At 36.7% G+C, this 24,397-nt stretch overlaps 1 protein-coding gene across 19 annotated transcripts in view; it reads right to left on the bottom strand.

The window, feature by feature from the left end:
• FAM135A (family with sequence similarity 135 member A) overlaps positions 1 to 24,397 on the bottom strand; it is a 123,392-nt gene that overhangs the window by 75,764 nt on the left and 23,231 nt on the right. For all 19 annotated transcript variants that reach the window (XR_012324683.1, XR_012324686.1, XR_012324682.1 and 16 more), the window contains one exon: positions 14,403 to 14,482. Coding sequence is in view for 14 of the 19 variants with exons in the window: in XM_073789337.1 (XP_073645438.1) it covers positions 14,403 to 14,482 (80 nt within the window). In the remaining 5 variants the exon portion in view is untranslated. The remainder of the gene's footprint in view (positions 1 to 14,402; positions 14,483 to 24,397) is intronic.

Below are 24,397 nucleotides of genomic sequence, written 5' to 3'. Positions count from 1 at the left end.
AGATCAGGAACAAGACAGGGATGTCTGCGCTCACCACTATTATTCAACATAGTTTTGGAAGTCCTAGCCAGCAGACTAGCAACCAGAGAAGAAAAAGAAATAAAAGGAATACAAATTGGAAAAGAAGAAGTAAAACTGTCATTGTTTGCAGATGACATGATACTATATATAGAGAATCCTAAAAATGCCACCAGAAAACTACTAGAGCTAATCAATGAATTTGGTAAAATTGCAGGATACAAAATAAATGCACAGAAATCTCTTTCATTCCTATACACTAATGATGAAAAATCTGAAAGAGAAATTTAGGAAACACTCCCATTTACCACTGCAACAAAAAGAATAAAATACCTAGGAAGAAACCTACCTAGGGAGGCAAAAGACCTGTATGCAGAAAACTATAAGACACTGATGAAAGAAATTAAAGATGATACCAACAGATGGAGAGATATACCATGTTCTTGGATTGGAAGAATCAATATTGTGAAAATGACTATACTACCGAAAGCAATCTACAGATTCAATGCAATCCCTATCAAATTACTAATGGCATTTTTCACAGAACTAGAACAAAAAATCTTAAAATTTGTCTGGAGACACAAAAGACCCAGAATAGCCAAAGCAGTCTTGAGGGAAAAAAATGGAGCAGGAGGAATCAGACTCCCTGACTTCAGACTATACTACAAAGCTACAGTAATCAAGACAATATGGTACTGGCATAAAAGCAGGTCATAGGTCAATGGAACAAGATAGAAAGCCCAGAGATAAACCCACGCACCTATGGTCAACTAATCTATGACAAAGGAGGCAAGGATATACAATGGAGAAAAGACAGTCTCTTCAATAAGTGTTGCTGGGAAAACTGGACAGCTACATATAAAAGAATGAAATTAGAACACTCCCTAACACCATACACAAAAATAAACTCAAAATGGATTAGAGACCTAAATGTAAGACCGGACACTATAAAACTCTTAGAGGAAAACATAGGAAGAACACTCTTTGACATAAATCACAGCAAGATCTTTTTTGATCTACCTCCTAGAGTAATGGAAATAAAACCAAAAATAAACAAATGGGACCTAATGAAACTTTAAAGCTTTTGCAAAGCAAGGAAACCATAAACAAGACAAAAAGACAACCCTCAGAATGGGAGAAAATATTTGCAAATGAATCAACGGACAAAGGATTAATCTCCAAAATATATAAACAGATCATGCAGCTCAATATTAAAGAAACAAACAACACAATCCAAAAATGGGCAGAAGACCTAAATAGACATTTTTTCAAAGAAGACAGATAGATGGCCAAGAGCACATGTAAAGCTGCTCAACATCACTAATTATTAGAGAAATGCAAATCAAAACTACAATGAGGGGCTTCCCTGGTGGCACGGTGGTTGAGAGTCCGCCTGCCGAAGCAGGGGACACGGGTTCGTGCCCTGGTCTGGGAAGATCCCACATGCCGCGGACTGGCTAGGCCTGTGAGCCATGGCCGCTGAGCCTGCGCGTCCGGAGCCTGTGCTCCGCAACGGGAGAGGCCACAACAGTGAGAGGCTCGCGTACCGCAAAAAGAAACAAAACAACAACAAAAAAACTACAATGAGGTATCACCTCACACCAGTTAGAATGGGCATCATCAGAAAATCTACAAACAACAAATGGTGGAGAGGGTGTGGAGAAAAGGGAACCTTCTTGCATTGCTGGTGGGAATGTGAATTGATACAGCCACTATGGAGAACAGTATGGAGGTTCCTTAAAAAACTAAAAACAGAATTACCACATGATCCAGCAATCCCACTACTGGGCATATACCCAGAGAAAACCATAATTCAAAAAGACACATGCACCCCAATGTTCACTACAGCACTATTTACAATAGCCAGGTCATGGAAGCAACGTAAATGTCCATTAACAGAAGAATGGATAAAGAAGATGTGGTACATATATACAATTATTACTCAGCCATAAAAAGGAAGGAAATTGGGTCATTTGTTGAGACGTGGATGGATCTAGAGACTGTCATACAGAGTGAAGTAAGTCAGAAAGAGAAAAACAAATATCGTATATTAACGCATATATGTGGAACCTAGAACAATGGTACAGATGAACCGGTTTGCAGGGCAGAAGTTGAGACACAGATGTAGAGAACAGACGTATGGACACCAAGCGGGGAAAGCGGCGGGGTGGTGGTGGTGGTGATGTGCTGAATTGGGAGATTGGGATTGACATGTATACACTGTGTGTATAAAATGGATGACTAATAAGAACCTGCTGTACAAAAAAATAAATAAAATTAAATTAAAAAATTAAAAAAAAAGAAACTTCATTTATTTCTTACTTCATATGGTATTAGGTACACGGTCAGCACTTGTGGAGAAATTGGAACTTGTGTGCACTGCTGGTGGGGATGTAAATGATGTAGCTACCATGGAAAGCAGTATGGAGGTTCCTCAAAAAATTAAAAGAAAACTACCATATGATCCAGCAATCCCACTTCTGGATATTTATACAAAAGATTTGAAAACAGGGTATTGAAGACATATATCTGCACTGTGCTGTTCATGGAAGCATAAAGTCCATCAGCGGATGAATGGATAAAGAAAATGAGATATAAGATGGAATATTTTCAGCCTTAAAAAAGGAGGTGGGCTTCCCTGGTGGCGCAGTGGTTAAGAACCTGCCTGCCAATGCAGGGGACATGGGTTCGAGCCCTGGTCCGGGAAGATCCCACATGCCACGGAGCAACTAAGCCCATGAGCCACAGCTATTGAAGCCTGCATGCCTAGAGCCCGTGCTCTGCAACGAGAAGCCACCACAATGAGAAGCCCACACACAGCAAAGAAGAGTAGCCCCTGCTCACCGCAACTAGAGAAAGCTCACGCACAGCAACCGACCCAATGCAACCAAAAATAAATAATAAATAAATTAATTAATTTTTTTTTAAAAAAGAGGGAAATCCTGTCATACGCTACCACATGGATGAACCATGAGGACTTATGCTAAGTGCAATAGGTCAGACGAATGCTGCGTGATTCTACCTACACGAGGGATCTCACATCGGCACTCACGGAAGCGGTAAGTACAAGAGTGGTTGCTAGGGGCCAGGAGCTGGGGTAAATGAGGAGTCCTCGGTACACCATGTTCAACGTACAGAGTTTGTCAAATAACAATGTGCATACAGTTAGCAACACTTAACACTTAAAAGTTTGTTAAGAGAGGAAATTTCATGTTACGTGTTTTTTACCAAAAAAAAAAAAAAAAAAAGAGTGCTTTACTCTGGAGTGTTAGTAACCCATGGCAATTTATTTAGAGAGAAGCCTTGAGGTTTTCGTCCTAAGGTTAACATTAATTTCCTGACATTCTGTACTTGGGCCTGGGGTGCCCAGCTGTCCTGATTACAGACCTTTAATTTATCCCTGTTTTCAGGCCCGCCTCTCACTTTCCTTCATCTGCTATTCCCATCTGCACGCTTGCAGGGAAAGTATCCCGAAAAGGTAGTTCAGCTCCTACTTCTGTTTTCTGTCTTTCAAAATTCACTGAAATATTTTTGTTATTCCTTCTTACACTCCTTCATTGCTATTACTGAGGAGTCTTGGAAACAAGAAGACCAAGACATATGTGTGTACTCAGTTTATTGTCTTGAGTCGGAAAGCCTCCCTGCTTTTTAACACTTATTTGATGATAACCTCCATCCATGAGGTTAGGAACCACATAAACACGTTTCATTGCTTTGATTTACGAGTGAGGACCATGTCTTACACATAATAGGCACTCAGCAAGTATCTATTGAAGAACTGAACGTTCATCTAACTTCTTAATTTAGTGCCCTATTTCCTTGTTGAAATGACTCTATTTTCACTTTGCCTATCAGTCATCTGCTAACCCAAACATCAAACCTACACTTTGAGAGACTTGTGGTAGAGGCCTACAAATACTTCCATTAAATCATGATAATTTAGATTTTATTCCTATCACCATCTTTCTGCATTTCCATTTCTTTTGGTTAAACAGCTAGCATTGGTATCTCTCATTTATTCTGTGCACAAGTGAGCATTCATTCAACCATAATTTGCCGCTAAAATAATGAGAACTAAGAGATATGAACATAAATGAGAACACTGTCCTTGTTTTCAGAGTTCCCAGTCTAGTTTGGATAGAAACATTCAAGCAAATAATTGCAGTACAATGTGATAATCTCCTAATTCCTTATTTCCGGAGGCCAAAGCAAATGGCACTGTAATTATTACTGTCTCTTCAGCCAGGTAAAAAGACCACAAATGGCAGTGACAGAAGGAAGCCCTGAATCCAGGGAAAGGAAGTGGAGGCTTGTGATGCCAAATGGACTCAAGTTTCATAATCTATGCAAGAGTTTATTGCAAGAGCTAACTTTCTGGTGATTTTTCCATTCACAGTTGTTGAAATTATTCAGTTCCTGATAACAGTAATGAATTAGTGACATAATATGAATTGTCTCTAGCTATATATTTCTTTAAACTTGCCTCATTTTTAAAAGCATTTTTCTTTAATGATTCTTGCTGTTTGTTTGCACTAGAATTCCATTTCTGAATTGGAAAAAATGTGTTAAGATGCTAAGAGCTGAAAGAAGTCTATAGAAAGCGCTATGACAACATGGCAGAGGAAACTCCTCAGTGCCTAAGGGAGGCATCTACGGGCTAACAAAGGAGACAATGAGGGGAGGAATGTGCACAGAATAGGAGGGAGGTTAGAGCCCAGCGAATTTGTTCCAGAGAATCCACAGGGACAATGGTGGGAAATAAAGTCAGACATGTAGGATGGGGGTCAAGTCATGAAAAATCTTCACAATTCAGAAAAATCTATCACAACATTTCAGTGTCTGTCAAAGGAAGGCCCTGAAAGGTTGGTGTCTGGGCAGAGCTTAAGGAAACAACTAACAGGGGAGAAAGAGATGGTTCTTCTAGCAGCACTGCAAAATACTGACGCTTCATTACAAGTGGCCAGTTAGCCACTGCCAAGGCAAAGCACCTGGGCCAACTCTTCCTGATACCTAGCCCCTATTTCCAGACTTCCCTTTTTCTTTTATTTATTTTTTAATCAATTAATTAATTAATTTTAATTTATGGCTGCATTGGGTCTTAGTTGCTGCATGCAGGCTTTCTCTAGTTGCGGCGAGGGGTAGCTACTCTTCGTTGTGTGCGCGGGCTTCTCATTGCAGTGGCTTCTCTTGTTGCGGAGCACGGGCTCTAGGCATGTGGGCTTCAGCAGTTGTGGCTCGCAGGCTCAGTAGTTGTGGCTCGTGGGCTCTAGAGCGCAGGCTCAGTAGTTGTGGCACACGGGCTTAGTTGCTCCGTGGCACGTGGGATCTTCCCAGACCAGGGCTTGAACCCGTGTCCCCTGCATTGGCAGGCGGATTCTTAAGCACTGCGCCACCTGGGAAGTCCCCCCCTTTTTCTTTTCTTTTCTTTTTTTTTTTAGAATTTATGTATGTATGTATTTATTTATTATTTTATTTTTTGGCTGTGTTGGGTCTTCGTTGCTGCTCACGGGCTTTCTCTAGTTGCGGCGAGCAGGGGCTACTCTTCACTGCGGTGCGCAGGCTTCTCATTGCGGTGGCTTCTCTTGTTGCAGAGCCTGGGCTCTAGGCACGCGGGCTCAGTAGTTGTGGTGCATGGGCTTAGTTGCTCCACCTCATGTGGGATCTTTCCAGACCAGGGCTTGAACCCATGTTCCCTGCATTGGCAGGTGGATTCTTAACCACTGTGTCACCAGGGAAGCCCCCTTCTTCTTTTAACCGCTACCACCAGTATAAAAGCACTGGGTGGTGGTAGGTAGGAAAAAGAATGCAATACAAATATGCACAAGGAATCTTACCCAGAATAGACAGCCTTAGAAAAACCCTGGTCAAACACAAATAGCTGGAAATTTCTTTTTGGTTCAACCAGGTTTGACTTCTTATTAGTCCAAATGTTTATCTAGTTGTGAAGCTTTTATCGAAGTGGAGAATATACTTTTTTAGTAATAAGACTTTCCCTGCATATTATTGCTTGAATTTTGGGCAATTTCTCTTTCTTTCTCCCCATACACAGCAGTCTTACAGAAGAACTAAATAGATTTTTTTTTCCAAAGAGGACACTAAAATGGCCAACAGTCACATAAAAAGATGCTCAGCAAGGCTAATCATCAGGGAAATGCAAAACAAACCCACAATTACCTATCACCTCACACCTGCCAGAATGACCCTCCTCAAGAAGAAAAGAGACAACAGTGCTGGCGAGGGTGTGGAGAAAAGGGAACCCTCACACGATGTTGGTGGGAGTGTAAGTTGGTCTGACCACTGTGGAAAACAAAAACTAAAACTTGATCTGCCATACAGTCCAGCAATTCCACTTCTGGGTATACCCAAAGGCAACGGAAATGGGATTTTGAAGAGATATATGCACTCCTGTGTTTACTGCAGCATCATTCACAATACCCAAGATGTGGAAACAATCTCAATGCCCATCAACAGATGAAAGGATAAAAAAGGTGTGGTGTATATACACACAATGGAATATTATTCAGCCACAAGAAAGGAGGACATCCTGCCATTTGCGAAAATATGGATGGATCTTGAGCACATTATGCTAAATGAAGTAAGTTAGAGAAAGACGGTACGTATGGTATCATTTATATGTGGAATCCTAAAAAAAAGCCAAACTCATAACGAACAGAGAGTAAAATAAGAACAATCTTATCTTCCCACCCCCGCCATCCCCTTGTATGGGGGAGTGGGAAGATAACACTGATGTAGCTTAAGGGTATGAGCTTGCAATGAGTATAGTATAAATAAGTCATAGAGATCTAATGCATAGCATAATGAATAAAGACAACAATACTGTACTATAATTAGGTAATGTGATAAATATCACTACAATGGCAATCAAAGTACAATATACAAATGTATCAAAGTAATACATTGTACACAATGTTAAATTTATACAGTGTTACATTATTCAATAAAAATGCCAAATTTATTCAAGAAAAAAGGAACAATAGCTGACTTTTAATGACTACTTATTACTTACTTATTGCTTCTCACTACTACTACTAGCTACCATCTATAGAGCACTAACTATGTGCCAGGCACTGTGCTTTACGGATATTGTTATGAATCCTTTAGGCAATCTTATAGGGCAGGGATTAACATATCCATTTTATAGATACCAAGCCTCTGATAACGTAACTAAGTTGTCCAGGAAATAAATGCCACTGCTGTTTGCTGCAAAGCCTGTGCTTGGTCTTCTATGCCACACTGATAAACTAGTTCAAAGACATACCTGCAGTTCACTCTTACACTCACTACAGAACCCCACACTAGAGGGGAAGAGCTGTCTCACTGAGGAAGAAAAGACCCAGAGAAGGTGCTGAAGAGGGCAGACCATACCAATCAGCTCTCCTGTGTACAAGCAAGGCCAACCCTTAAACACGGAGAAGGGAGAGGCACACAAACGGCTCCAGTAGCTCCCTCTTCCGAGACTGTCCTTACATCAAGCGGGTGCTGAGATCCTAGAGGTCACCTTATTGCAGCTCTTTAACATCTACGGCAGTTAAGATAGGATGGGAAGCCAGGACAAAGTACCCACTATTTACTGAGCACTACACTGGGCCTCTTGACCCAATTTTCTCACTTAATTTTCAAAAAACACACTGTGAAACAGGGATTATTTCCATTTCACTGATTAGGAAAGGCTCAGAGAAACTGAATAATTTGTTTAAGACCATAAAGCTAGTAAACAGCAGAACAAGACTTGAAACTAGTTATGTCTAAATTCAAATACTCTGTGCAGATTACACGAGCTTTATATGAATAGAAATGGAAGCCCAGGTACCCAGATTTCTGTAATAAGTTATAAAGTCCAGGGACTTTTCTGAGGTCTCTTCCTCCCTTCGGTTTTCCCCTCTTGCCCTTGGTCATCCTGGTTCATGCTTCTTGTCCAAGAAATGGTTTTATTGATGTTTTTAAAAAAATTTAGATTTACTTATTAACATGAGATGTTATCCTATGTGCTTAATTACTATGTTGCATAAAAGAATTACATAAATCATAGGAAAACATCCAATTAATAATGTAAGTTTCAGCTCTTTACAACATTAAATGGTTCACAAATGGCATAGTAAATGAGTCAAACTTGACTGCTTCTTATTCTTTCTTGTATTACTAGAAGCCCAATAACAATATCCTACATGTATATGGCCCTTTACAGTTTGCTATGAACTTTCACTTATTGTAAAGCAGGTTACACATTTCACAGATAAGAAACTGAAGCTCACAGAGGTTGAGTTTTCCAAGGTAACATAAAAGGAAGCTGGTATCCTGATTCCAAGGAATTACTTTGTTAACCACAACAAAGCTGCACCTTTGACTCTACAACTACTAAAATACCTAAGATATACCTATAGCTATCTCGATTTCATAGGTGACCCAGATCAATATCAAAACGAGAACTAGATTTGCCTTGTCTTGCCAGAAACTTAAGATCCTCCTTCTTTATGTTGGATAGTCATTTCAATTTTATAAACCCTTTTCCTCTTGTGTTACCATGGAAATGGAAATGCTGTTTACTTGTTTTCAACATTTGGAATAAATCCATAGACAAAAAACACAAGATTTAACTACAGTTACAAATCCGAATATGAATGTTAGCAATCTTGATAATATAAAACAAAGGATATGTCCAACAGGTTGGGAAGTGGAGGGAAAGAGAAAATTTGAAAAAAGAGGTAAGATTGTTTATATCCTTACTTTAGAAAATGAGGGGTCTGTCATATGTGCTGAAATAAGAAACAGAGCTTTAAATATTTCATTTGAAGCTCCAGTAATGATCAAAGAGAAATGTGAGAATAATGGTACCTCTTAAAAAATAGGGAGAGAGGGAGGAAGTGGTGTGACATAAATTGTCACAGGACGTGGAATGTCCATGTAGGGGAACCATCAGGGCTACAGAAACAGTTAAAAGCGGGTGAATCCAGAGAAGGAGCTATGGTTTGCACTACTAATCTTTCTGAACTAATGGATCTTTTAACTCTTTGCTGGTATTATTTGCATAAAAATATTTTTTTCAGAGAAAAGGGATGGATAGATACGAAAAATCAAATAAAACAGTATACGTTTCTTTTTAAAAACTACTATCACTATTAGAAATGGCGAGTTGTTCTTGACTTTTTATCAAAATTGTACATAGTCTTCTAACATTTCAAACGGGAGCCAGCTTCCCAGAACCGGCAATGACTTCTCTGTTGTAGAAATCTCTGAATGCACTGTTGTTATTCCGTTTTCAACAGCCCCATAAATACTCACTGTCTCTCATGACTGATGTTATTATAAGATGACAGCTATGTCCTGACTCAAGCCTCTCACTGTCAGCACAATCTTGTGCTGGAAATAATTTAAACATGTTGCAATAAGCTGTATAAAACCATCTAATTCCCAAACCATCTAACCTGCCTACTGCAACTCACAGACAAAATCATCATTTTTTTCTCTTCTTCTTAAAAGTTTTCCAGAAATATTCACCTGGTGTAAGATATATGGTAAAATATAGAGCTGGAAAGAAAAGGTCTTGAGATGGAAGCACAAATCTAAATTAGAGGGCTTCCCTGGTGGCGCAGTGGTTGAGAGTCCGCCTGCCGATGTAGGGGACGTGGGTTCGTGCCCCGGTCTGGGAAGATCCCACATGCCACGGAGCAGCTGGGCCCATGAGCCATGGCCTCTGAGCCTGCGCGTCCGGAGCCTGTGCTCCGCAACGGGAGAGGCCACAACAGTGAGAGGCCCGCGTACAGCAAAAAAAAAAAAAAAAAAAAAAAAAAAATCTAAATTAGAAGAAAAATAGGGTATGTAACAAAAAGTACAGAGAAAATTCAAGCCCTTGGAAGGAAACGTGAACTGTTAAGGAACAGAAGCGAAAAGAGACTTAAACATATTTATGTTGTTAGCAAGGATGAGTCTAGAAATCAGTGATATATATTTATTAAAACGAAGTCAGCCAAATACATAGGAGTAATTTCTGGAGGCAGAAAAATTTTGGAAGGATACTTTTTCCTAACAAATTTACTAATACTAAAAAGGTACACATACTCCAGGAACTCTTAAATATCATTTTAAAATGAAACAAATCTTGGGGGAGGAAAGACATAAAAAGAGAAAGGAACCAATACCTCTTAGATTGGAATAAACTGGTTGCCTTTCTTTGCTCTTTGTTTTTCAGATTGCTGGTGAGGAAACTCACCTGAACATTATTTTGGATCTACTATATCTGTGAACCTCTAATAAGTCATGACATTCCATCAACCATTATTCTCTATAATTTTCATACAAACTTAAACATTCAACACCATAGGCTACTCTAGGGTATACTGGCAGGAAATACAATTGGGATGCCAGATTTACATTCCCAGGGAGGTTTCAGAGGATGGTTCAGAAGCTGTGGAACATGACACACATAAAAGGTAGCCAAGCTGGGGATGGTCTTGGGCAGGAAAAGCAGCACGTCTCACAGTTCATTCAGCACCACTGCATTTGTAAAAGTGTTGATATCTTTGTGTACCATAGCTCTGATGAACATAGATGCAAAAATCCTCAACAAAATACTAGCAAACCAAATTCAAGAGCACATTAAAAGGATCAAACACTATGATCAAGTGGGATTTATCCCTGGGATGCAAGGATGGTTTGACATATGCAAATCAATGAACGTGATATACCACATTAATGAAATGAAGATAAATGAAGGATTAAATGAAGGATAAGAATCATATGATCATCTCAACAGATGCAGAAAAATAATTTGACAAAACTCAACATACTTTCATGATAAAAACTCTCAATAAATTAGGTACAGAAGGAATGTACCTCAACATAATAAAGGCCGTTTATGACAAGCCCACAGCTAACAAATCCTCAGTGGTAAAAAGTTCAAAGTGTTCCTCTCAAGTCAGGAACAAGAAAAGGATGCCCACTCTTACCACTCCTGTTCAACACAGTACTAGAAGTCCTAGCCACAACAAACTGGCAAAAAAAGAAAATTAAAGGCATCCAAATAGGAAGAATTAAATTCTTTAATTAAATTAAAGAATTTAAAGGAAGAATTAAAATCATCTCTGTATGCAGATGACATGATCTTATACATAAAAACCCTAAAGTCTCCACCAAAAAGCTGTTAGAATTAATCAATGAATTTAATAAAGTTGCAGGACACAGAATCAACATATAAAAATCAGTTGCATTTCTATACACTAACAATGGACTGCTTGAAAGAGAAATCAAGAAGAAAATCCCATTTACAATAGCATGAAAAGCAATAAAATACTTAGGAACAAATTTAACCAGAGGAGATGAAAGACCTGTACACTGAAAACTATAAGACACTGGGGAAAGAAACTGAAGAAGACACAAATAAATGGAAAGATAACCTGTGTTCTTGGATTGGAAGAATGAATATTGCTAAAATATCCATACTACCTGAAGTGATCTACAAATTCAATATAATCTCTATCAAAATTCCAATGGTATTTTTCACAGAAACAGAAAAAATTATCCTAAGATTTGTACGAGACCACAAAAGTTCCTGAATAGCCAGAGCAATCTTGAGAATGAAAGAACAAAGCTGGAGGCATCACACTTCTTGATTTCAAACTACATTGTAAGGCTATAGTAATCAAAACAGTATGGTATTGGCATAAAAACAGGCACATAGATCAATGGCACAAAAAAGAGAGCCCAGAAATCAGCCCACCACATATGGTCAACTAATACCTGACAAGGCACCAAGAACACATAATAAGGAGAAGAAAGTCTCTTTGAAAAGTGGTGCTGGGAAAACTGGACATTCACATTCAAAAGAATCAAACTGGACCCCTATTATATATCACTCACAAAAATTAACTCAAAATGGATTAGACTTAAATTTGAGACCTGAAACCACAAAGCTCCTAGAAGAAAACAAAGGGGAAAAGCTCCTTGACATTGGTCTTGGCAACGATTATTTGGATTTGACACCAAAGCAAAGGCAAAAATAGACAGGTGGGACTACATTAAACTACAAGGCTTCTGCACAGCAGAGGACACCACCAACAAAAGAAAAAGCAACCTACTGATTGGGAGAAAATATTTGCCAATCATATATCTGATAGGGGATAATATCCAAAATATATAAAGAACCAAACAACTCAATAGCAAAAAAAAATCTGATTTTAGAATAGGCAGAGGAACCGAACAGACATTTTTTGGCAAAGAAGACATACAAATGGCCAACGGGTACATGAAACGGTGCTCAACATCACTAATCATCAGGGAAACGCAAATCAAAAGCACAAAGATGTCAGAATACCTATTATGAAAATGTCAAGAGATAACAAATGTTGGCCAGGATGTGGAGAAAAGGGAACACTTGCACACTGTTGGGGAGAATGTAAATTGGTGCAGTCACTATGGCAAACAGTATGGAAGAGCCTCAAAAAATTGAAAATAGAACCTCCAAATGATCCAGCAATCCTACTCCTGAATATATATTTGAAAGAAATGAAATCAGTATCTAAAAGAAAATTCTGCACTCCCATTTTCATTGCAGCATCATTCACAATAGCCAAGACGTGGAAATAACCCAAGTGTCTGTCAGTGGATGAATGGATAAAGAAAATGCAGTGCTTCTTTAAACAATGGAATACTATTCAGCCATAAAAAAGATGGAAATCCTGTCATTTGCAGCAACATGGATGAACCTGGAGGGCATTAAGCTGCATGAAATAAGTCAGACACAGAAAGACAAATACTGGATGTTATCACTTACATGTGGAAACAAAACAAAAAAGTCAGTTTCATAGAAACAGAGAGTAGAATGGTAGTTGCCAGGGGCTGGGGTGTGGGAGAAATGGGGAGATGTAGGTCAAAGGGTACAAACTTTTAGTTATAAGAAAAATAAGTTCTGCAGATCTAACGCACAGCATGATGACTATAGTTAGTAATAAAGTACTGTATACTTGAAATCTGTTAAGAATAAATCTTCGGCCTTCTTCCCCACAAACACACAAAACAACTAACTGTGTGAAGTGAGAGATGTGTTAATTATCTTGACCATGGCAATTTTTTCACATCGTATCTGTATAACAAATCACATATGTATATGTACTGTACAATGTATGTGTATAACAAATCACATTGTACACTTTAAATATATAAAATGATATTTGTCAATTATTCCTCTATAAGGCTGAAAATATATATAAATAAAAAGGTAGTCCAGAAAAAAGAAGTTTGTCTACAGTATTTTCCAACTGGCAACTTTAGGAGATACAACAGAGCAGGACATTTAGTCTGCTGATTAAGGTCAAAAAGGCAGTACCAATCTGTCCTGTAACATTAGTTGTTTTAACCTGTTTCCTAGAAAGTAGACTTACAAAAGACCTATTGACAATAAATGTATACTCCAACATGTACACCAGCCCAAGAAGAAAATTAATTTTGAAAAGAAAAAAGGTACATATTTTTGGTCATAAGCAATAGGCCTCCCTGAGCATTCTGACAGTCTTCAGAAAGAGTAAACTCTCCATTACGTACAATTCATTAAACTTTAACATTAACCAGCATTTTGGTATCCATAGTACGCTAAGAAAGATAATCCTCAACACTTCAAATTCCCAGAATATATTTTTAAATTTCAAAAATGAACTGAACTGTGCTCAACATAGCTTTAATGTTAGGTATACTTATTATTTTGTGATGCTTTGAAAACTAGTAATTCATATTAGAAATATATAACTCTCTAGTACGTTTCATTAACCATTTCGTTTTCTAACTGCTTAGACTGAAACAGAGTATACTGTATCAGGAAAGCTGAAAAAATGCCCAATGATTATGTCAGGGCCACCAATCCTTTAATGCTGGTGTGTCTCCTCAGAATATGAGTAATAAAAGAGCGGCTATAACATGTCTATTTTATGCTTTCTGGCCCTTTGTTTTCTAATTAATCAACCAGAAAAAAAAAGTGGTTGAAAAATATTCTCAAAACGCATACTATAAAACTTTATCATAAAACACCTTTGTGATCATATGTCAAATTATGTGTCCACATTCACTGTGTATTTGTTAAATTTATAGATTACATGATATAAATGATACTACCCCCACTTATGTTTGGTTTCATGGAAATTTCACATACTTTCTTTTATTCACTCGTCATAAGAAACCTAAGAGGGAGACAAGGAACCTATAACCAAGTCTGTTTTACTGAGGCCTCAAATATATTTTTTATAAGAGGTATGAGAATGATGCTCTTTGGCATCTTATATTTGTAATTAAAAGATAAAGATAATTATGAAATTTATTATTGGTCATTATAATGTTGCTTCACATTTTTTAAACACAGTTGAAAATATTCCTTGGCTTACCTGCTGCATGTAACAAACTAGCTTCTACTCTGTGGGGAACTCTTGGTGGAATTTTCATAGATGCACGAATCTGGTAAAAACTAAAGCAAAAGAGACAAAGAAGTCACTTCAAAACATTTAAAAATATGCAATGCCGCAATTTCTATATATCTATATGTATTAAAAAATAAAGTTGGTCTGCTTCTATCAGTCTCCCACAGTATTTACTGCTGGTGGGAAACAGTGTATCAGATCCACACACAGATCAAATACTAGCATGGCATAAAACCCAAAGGGAAACAGGCGTGTGTAAAGACAGACAAGAGAAACAATCTTACTTTAAATGAGAGAATGCATAGCAACCATAGGCGTTACTAACGATTCTAAGAGTTTCACTGCTTTATTTGATTTATTCATTTTTTTCTTTTAAAAGATAATAAATTATTCTTAAGCATAATTTTGAGAAAATACAGGATTAATAGTAGACAGTTTTAAAAAAATTAGTTTCATACTATAAGATATGTATTTGGTTTAAAGAATTCAGTATTTTTTCGAGGTCATAACTATTCTATTTAGTTTATGCACTTTTACTTGCTTATTTATTCTACAAAATTAAGAAAAAATATATATTAAACAAAATCTACCAGTCATTAACAATATCAGTTTAAACAGAAAAAATTATGAGATAGAAGTATTATAATATGCTTGTGTTTTAACATCATTACACTACTAGTTTGTGTATGTAATGGAGGATACATGTATCTTTGTATACACACACACACACACACACACGGGGTTACTAAAAGCTAAATGAAGATTATAAATCAGGGATGACTTTAGATGGACCCTAGGGAGCTGAATATTTAGTCTTTATTTCTCTTTAATAATTTCCTAGATGATAGTTTAAATATTACATTTGTAAATAATACAAAGATTAAAATATATAAATATATTTATTACTATTATTTCTAGGAAGGTGTGGCCTTGAAGAGAACACAGATCACAAAGCCCGAATTAAAGAGTGAATGAAACAGTAGCCAATTAAATTTAGAACCTTTAAAATCACAATTTGGCCTTAAAGAGACATGGCAAAACTCCACAGAGATAGATGCTTAGTTGAGATTAAGATGAGGTCACCTTGAAGCCGTGAGATGACTGAGAAGAAAAATCAAAGTGGAAAGAGCAGGAGCCTTGGGACCAAAGGAGAGCAAAGTTTTAATTTTAATTACAGATTAAGTGAAATATTGCTATTTTAAAATATTCAGGTATGTGGTATAAGAGCTTAAGAATAAGCAACTGATAGACATTTCATTTTAAACTTCTTAAGCACAAGAACTATGTCCTATTTGTAAGTGTACACCCTCAATCCTAATATAATGATTTGCACACATAAATTCAGAGACATTTAAACAACACTCTGCATTTACTGTATACTGTTAAGAGTATCCTAATTTAAAACTCCCTGAATTTAAATGTGCATGTGGGACTTCCTTGGTGGCGCAGTGGTTAAGAATCAGCCTGCCAATGCAGGGGACACGGGTTCAATCCCTGGTCTGGGAAGATTCCACATGCCGCAGAACACCTAAGCCCGTGTGCCACAACTACTGAGGCTGCGCTCTAGAGCCCACGAGCCACAGCTACTGAGCCTGTGTGCCACAACTACTGCAGCCCACGTGCCTAGAGCCTGTGCTCCGCAACAAGAGAAGCCACCGGAATTAGAAGCCCACGCACTGCAACAAAGAGTAGCCCCTGCTTGCTGCAACTAGAGAAAGCCCGCGTACAGCAACAAAGACCCAATGAAGCCAAAAATAAATAAATGAAAAAAAAAAGTGCCTAAAACATACAGTTCAACATATTAAAAAATAAATAAATGTGCGTGTGTATACATATACATACACGTACCATTAATTCATGACTTATTGAGGACCCACCTATGTTTAGCCACTGGGCTAAGTTCTAGAGATACAGGAGAAACAAACCACTGGAAGTAATTACCTACATTATTTTAAGCGATGTTCACTTTGCATTTATAAAAGCAGTCTATTATGACTGTAAATATATTTTTTAATTAAAATTAATGATACTTTAAAGGTATAAATCTTCAAAAATGAACAAAACTTTCAAATGTGCATATGTTAACTTTTTTTACGTAAAATATCAAATAAGAGATAAAATTTTAAAAGCAAAGGATAAAATATTTCCTTTTCTAAGGGCTGTGGTGAGCTAGGTTATTCAGAACAACTTCTTGCTAAAAAAACAACTAAAACAGCCAAATAAAGTATAAAAATATATCTTTATAAAATTATTGAAGTAACAAAATAGTATGGAATTATCAAACAAAATCAGTCAGGTAGACAACGCAATGAAGCTGCTTTTGTCCTGCAGGCATCTGCTGATCCATTCTGACAAACCTTACTTTCGGCTTTAAAAGCCTGGGTTATATTCCTAATATATAAAGAGCATCTAAAAATTGAGAAGAAAAAGGCCAATTAACCTAAAAAAATGAAAAAGAAAATTAATAAACAGTTCACCAAAAAAGAACTGCAAATGTCTCTTAAATACATGAAAAAATTTTCAATCTTACTTATAATTTTAAAAACTACAAATTAAAACTATAATGGGCTACCCTTCCTCATCTGTCACATCGAAAGAAAACCAGCAGTTTGACAAAATACTCTGCTGGTGAGGCTCTGGGCAAAAAGAAATTCTTCTGTACTGCTGGTGAGGTAAAATTGTGCAACGCCATATGGAGGGGAATTTAGCAATAAGGAGCAAAAACACATAGACATTTACTCTTTGACCTAGCATCCCACTTTTAAGACTATTTCCCAAAGATACTTTAGCAAAAATATTCAATGAGGTAGCACAAGGCTATTCATTGCAGCCTTAACTGCAACAGGAAAACTCAAGAAAAAAGCAAAATGTCCATTATTAAGGGACTGGCTGAATAAACTATGGTGCAACTATACAATGCAGTACCACATGGTTATAAAAAGTAATCTTTTATATATATATTTTAGTATACCTATATTTACACATCTATATTTAGTATATCTATACATACTGCAAAGGAGTGATCTCTAAGATACATTTTTTACCAACAAAAGCAAGCATGGAACATGTGTACTATGCTAACTTTGTGTAAGAAGAAAGGATATGATTATATTTATTTTTTGCCTTTTAAAAAAAGTAATAAAAGGGAAGCATATACACAAAACTAATAAAAAAATAAAATGGTTACCTATAGGTGGGGGAATGGGGGTCAGGAGAAGGGACCAGGATGAAAACAAGGCCTCTCTCAATGTATGTACTTCAGAGTTTTGATTTTGGAACCACAAAATATTTTTATATAACAAAATAAATTAAATTTAAAAAAAGCAATCCCCTAAACCACCCTAAAACAACTGAACTTAATGTGTACCTTCTTAACTGCAATTTCACAAAGTTCTTTCAAGTGATTTTTAAAACATAGTACTTTAAGTGCCTATTCCTCATGGGATATATTCTACAATAAAAGAGAAGCCCAAAGAAGCTTTAAACAACATTTATAGTCTTGGTGGTGGTGCTATTATTTTGAAATTATCTTAGACATATTTGCACACACATGAATAAAGCAAGTTAAGTAATCATGTTATTAGGAACCAAGATTTTCAGTGTAAATGAAAAGAGAGAAATATAAAATTAAAAAAGTAAAATCCTTGTAATCTAAAATTAGAATAGGAAAATAGTAAAAATTTATCATATATTTTTCTTAAAAAAATGTATTTTCTATCTCTGTCAACTGAGAAGGCCTAGAAGCAATGACTCAATAAAAATGTGTATCTTTAACACATATATTACGATTTCTAAACACTGTTTCCTACTAAAAGGAACTAGAGCCCGTTGGCTGATTCCAAATCTAGAGCAGGGAATATACTAGAATCTGGAAAAGCTAGTCACAGTAGGAAACACGGAAGCTCTCAAATACTGCCTGGATCACTCCATGAGAAGTTCACAGAAATCAACCTACAAGGCTCTCTCTGAACATCAAGAAGACTAATGATGCAGAATTACCATCAGATACATTAAAAATCCATGAGTTCATATTGGTATAGGCATAACTTGTTTTTATCACACTTTATTCGAAGGTATTGGGGTGGCCAAAAGGTTCGCTCGGTTTTTTCCCATAAGATGGCTCTAGTAGCCCTTGGTTGTCTTTAACTTCATTCAAAACAATTTTATTAGATTGTATGTGACAGCTGTCATATCAGCATGCATTTAAAAAGACTTATCAAAATTGGTGAATTTTTGTGCAGCCTTTTTAATATTGAAGATGGAAGAAAAAAAGCAACATTTTCAGCATATTGTGCTTTATTATTTCAAGAAAGGTAAAAACGCAACTGAAACGCACAAAAAGATTTGTGCAGTATATGGAGAAGGTGCTGTGACTGACAGAATGTGTCAAAAGTGTTTTGCAAACTTTTGTGCTGGAGATTTCTCACTGGATGATGCTCCACGGTTGGGTAGACCAGCTGAAGTTGATAGTGATCAAATCAAGACGTTAATTGAGAACAACCAACCTTATACCACGCGGGAGACAGCCGACATACCCAAAATATCCAAATCAGGTGCTGAAAATCATGTGCACCAGCTTGGTTATGTTAATGGCTTTGATCTTTGGGTTCCACATGAGTTAAGCGAAACAACCTCCTTGACCATATTTCTGCATGCTATTCTCTACTTAAATATAATGAAAATGTTCCATTTTTAAAACATATTGTGATGGGCGATGAAAAGTGGATACTGTACTATAATGTGGAATGGAATAAGCAGAGGGCAAGCAAAATGAACCACCACCAACCACATCAACGGCCGGTCTTCATCCAAAGAAGGTGATGGTGTATATATGGTGGGATTGGAAGGGGCTCCTTCCGGAAAACCAAACGATTAATTCCAACAAGTACTGCTCCCAATTAGACCAAGTGAAAGCAGCACTTGACGAAAAGCGTCCAGAATTAGTCAACAGAAAACGCATAATCTTCCATCATGATAATACAAGACCGCTTGTTTCTTTGATGACCAGGCAAAAACTGTTATAGCCTGGCTGGGAAGTTCTGATTCATCCACTGTATTCACCAGACATTGCACCTTTGTATTTCCATTTATTTCGGTCTTTACAGAATTCTCTTAATGCAAAAAATTTCAATTCCCTGAAGACTGTAAAAGGCATCTAGAACAGTTCTTTTCTCAAAAAGATAAAAAGTTTTGGGAAGATGGAATTATGAAGTTGCCTGATAAATGGCAGAAGATGGTGAAACAAAACGGTGAATGTGTTGCTCAATAAAGTTCTTGGTGAAAATGAAAAATATGTCTTTTATTTTTACTTAAAAACCGAAGGCACTTTTTGGCTAACCCAATATTTTGTTTTTTACAAGTTGAAGGTTTCTAGCAACCCTGTGTCAAGCAAGTCTATTGGCATGATTTTCTCAATAGCATTCGCTCACTTCGTGTCTCAGTGTCACATTTTGGTAATTCTCACAGTATTTCAAACTTTTTCATTATTATTACATGTGTTACACATTATTATTACATGTGTTTAATTATTACATATTAAATCAGTGATTTTTGATGCTACTCTTGTAATTGTTTTGGGGCCCCACAAACCACTCATATAAGACAGTGAACTTAATAAATGTTGTGTGTGTTCTGACCGCTCTACCGACCAGCCATTCCCCCATCTCTCTCTCTCCGCGGGCCTCCCCATTCTCTGAGACACACGATATTGAAATTAGGCCAATTAATAAACCTACAATGGCCTCTAAGTGTTCAAGTTTAAGGGAGAGTTGGTTGTTTTCTCATTTTAAATCAAAAGCTAGAAACGATTAAGCTTAGTAAGGAAGGCATGTTCAAAGCTGAGGCAGAAAACTAGGCCCTTGTGCCAAACAGGAAGCCACACTGTGGATGTAAAGGGAAAGCCTTGAAGGAAATTCAAAGTGCTGCTCCAGTGAACGCACGAATGATAAGAAAGCAAAACGACCTTATTGCTGATATGAAGAAAGTTTTAGTTGCCTGGAGAGAAGATCAAACCAGCCACAACATTCCCTTAAGCCAAAGCCTAATCCAGAGCAAGGCTCTTTAACTCCCTGAAGGCTGAGAGAGATGAGGAAGCTGCAGAAGCAAAGTCTGAAGCCAGCAGAGGCTGGTCCATGAGGCTGAAGGAAAGGAGCCGTCTCCATAAGAACAAAGTGCAAGGGGAAGCAGCACGTGCTGATGCAGAAGCTGCAGCAAGCTATCCAGAAGATCCGTCTGAGATAATTCGTGAAGGTGGCTGCACTGAACAACAGATTTTCAATATAGGCAAAATAGTGTGCTATTAGAAGATGCCGTCTAGGACTTTCATAGCTAGAGAGAAGTCAATGCCGGGCTTCAAAGCTTCAAAGGACAGGCTGACTCTCTTGTTAGGGCTGATGCAGCTGGTGACTTAACTTGAAGCCAATGCTCATTCACCATTCTGAAAATCCTAGGGCTAAATCTCCTCTGCCGGTGCTCTCTAAATGGAACAACAAAGCCTGGATGACAGTACGTCTGTTTACAATATGGCTTACTGAATATTTTAAGCCCACTGTTGAGACCTACTGCTAAGAAAAAAAATTCCTTTCAAAATGTGACTGCTTGTTGACAATGCACCTGGTCACCCAAGAGCTCTGATTGAGATGGACTGTGGGATTCATGTTGTTTTCACACCTGGTAACACAACATCTATTCTGCCGCCCACGGATCAAGGAGTCATTTCCACTCCCAAGTCTTACGATTTAAGAAATACATTTCATAAGGCTATAGCTTCCAGAGACAGTGACTCCTCTGTCGATCTGGGCAAAGTCAATTGAAAACCTTCCAGAAAGAATTCATCATTCTAGATGCCATTAAGAATATTCATGATTCACAGGAAGAGGTCCACATATCAACATTAAAAGGGGTTCAGAAGAAGTTGATTCCAACCCTCCTGGATGACTTGGAGGGATTCACTCGTCAGTGGAGGAAGTCACTGCAGATGTGGTGGAAACAGCAGGAGAACTACAACTAGAAGTGGAGCCTGAGATGTGACTGGACTGCTGCAATCTCATGACAAAACTTGAATGGATGAGGAGTTGCTTCTTATGCACGAGCAGAGAAAGTGGTTTCTTGAGATGGAATCTACTGTTGGGGAAGATGCTGTGAAGACTGTTGAAATGACAGCAAAGGATTTAGAATATTAAACTTAGTTGATCAAGCAGGGACAGGGTTTGAAAGGGTTAACTACAATTTTGAAAGAAGTTCTACTGTGGATAAAATGATACCAAACAGTGCTGCATGCTACAGAGAAATGGCTTGTGAAAGGAAGAGCCAATCAATGTAGCAAACTTCATTGTCTTATTTTGTCACATTACCACCCCTACCTTCAGCAATCACCATCCTGATCACTCAGCAGCCATCAACACTGAAGCAAGACCCTCCACCAGCCAAAAGATTACAACTCACTGAAGGCTCACATGATGGTTAGCATTTTTTAGTGATAAAGTATTTTTAAATTAAGGTACGTGCATTTTTTTAGACAAAACCCTATCGCACATTTACTTTTTTAAGTGTAAACATAACGTTTACATGCTCTGGGAAACCAAAAAATTCCTGTGAACTTATTTATTGTGATATTCACTTTATCACGATGGTCTGGAACTGAACTCATAATATATCCGAGATATATCTGTACTAAATAAAAACTGATGATATTTGAAAGATGCTAGAGCAACAACACAATATTCTGAAAACTAGTAAATAAGGAAAAAAATAAAACACTTGCCATGTCTTTCCTGTATAAACTGTATTTCAGAGTAACCAAATAGTTAATGAGGCAAAATTCTTCTTCACAGAATTATAGCTAATAAATGCAGAAGGAATAATTGAATATCACCATTTTGTAAGCCCTAGTAAAATAAAATAATGACTCTGGAAAAGTTATGAATAGGTACCATCAATTAAGTGATGGAGAACTTTATAATGGATGCATCAGATTGACAATACCTGAGTCAATCTCATGAAAAGAGGCAGACATTTTATGTCACCAAATATAATGTAACAGGAAGGACACAGCATCAGCTATGAAGGACTCTTCTCAAAAACTATCAGAATTTAATCAAGCTTTTGGATCAAACTAGCAATTACAAATTTTTTAAAAAATCTAAGAGATATAACACCCAAATACAACCTGTAAATTCTGGAAGGATACTGATTCAAACAAACAAACTATAAAAACACATTTATAAGATGACTGAAGAAATGAGAACACTGTTTTATTTGATGCCAAGAAATTATTTTAAACATTTCTTTAAGTGCAATAATGGTTTTTGCAGATTTTTAAAAACAAAAGTCTTCCTGTATTAGAGATACTAAAAAAAGATTGGGGAGGAGGGTAATAGGTGAAATAAGGAGAAAAAACTTCGATAATTGTTGGCTAGATCATAGGTATATATGTGTTTACTATACTTTCATATGTTTTAAACTTTTCCTTAAAGAAACAAAAAGTGAGTCCTAGATTGGTATTTCCCAAAAGGCCAGACACAAGGAAAATCTCTCTCAAAGAATAAACCTGAAGATCTTGGCAGAAATCAGAACAAAAAAAAAAGAGATGCACAGGGAGAAAAAAAGAAGAGGCTACATAGAAAGCACAAAATATAAGATAATGGATATAAACACAAATATATCAGCAATTACATTAAATATAAATGGACCAAATGCTCCAGTTAAAACACAGAGTGCCCTAGAGAATGAAAAAGATAAATCCCACTGTATGTTGTTTACAACAAAAAAATTGAAAATACAAGGATAGAGAAAGTCTGCAAATAAAAGAATAGTAAAAGGTACACTTTGAAAATTTTAACCAGAAGAAAGCTGATGTCACAATATTAATATTAGACAAAACAGAGTTAAAAGCAAACAGCATTATTAGGATACAGAAGTCTTTTCATAATGATAAAAGCTTCAATTCACCAAATCAGCATTTTTAATTTGCAGGCATCTGTTCTCAAAACATGGGGTATGTCTGTTATAAACAGAAAATTATTGGATTTAAAATCCAAAAGTCTGCCTTTAAACCGGAAAACTTAAAACTATTTGAGCTTTATGGTCACAATAATTTTAAATGTTTGTACTTGTCATCTTATTCTATATTTTTTGTTTTTGATGTTGCTTACTTTTTCCATTCTTTCATTTGCTATGTCGACTCTGGTTAACTTGCTTTTTTTTGGTAATAACCACATATAATCTCTAATTCCATTAGAAAGCAAATAAGTTTTTCAAAAACATTAGTATATAGGTATAGGATTTTACATAAAGACATTTTTTAAAATTTTGCTTTTCATTTATGTAAGATGCAGAATTTAACAATTACTTCCCCCACCGTCATTCTCCTTTTCCATATTTTATTAATAAATCTGGAGAACCAACTCACTAATCTATTTGAAATGGACATAGTTTTTAAAAACTCTAAGATTTAATTTTGTAAATATATTTATTATTTTGACTTATTTCTATCATTTCAATAAGTTTCAAAGCTAATCTCCTATTACAACTTCCTTAATTTAGAGTTCTAAATTTTTACTCCCTTTCCTGTTGTTCAAGAACATACCACAAATAATTTATTCAAAAAGAGTAAGTAAAGAGTATACTTTCTAAGACTCTGTATTTTCTTAGAATATCTTCCTACTGTTACAAAAGACAGACTACTTGGGTCACTACATCTTCCCTGCAAAGCTCCGAAGAGGCTGTGGAGTTATTTTAGGATCATGAGTAATTTTAGGAAAAAAGCTTCAGAGCAGATTCTTATTTCATTTTTGGTAAAATCTTTTGAAACTGGATACTTAACAGAACTCTTTCACTTTTGAAATATAAACTTTTTACCCCGATATGTTAACTTTTAAAATCCATTCTTTAATTTTGTCAAGAAAACAATGAGCTCACTTGCTGTCTCAAAAAGTCTTTATTAAGATCAGGAAAGATCTATT

This window comes from Tursiops truncatus, chromosome 12, assembly GCF_011762595.2.
Source record: "Tursiops truncatus isolate mTurTru1 chromosome 12, mTurTru1.mat.Y, whole genome shotgun sequence".
In the NCBI taxonomy this organism is placed as follows: Eukaryota; Metazoa; Chordata; class Mammalia; order Artiodactyla; family Delphinidae; genus Tursiops; species Tursiops truncatus.
Note: the sequence above shows the minus strand (reverse complement) of the source record. Positions and strands in the feature narration are given on the sequence as shown.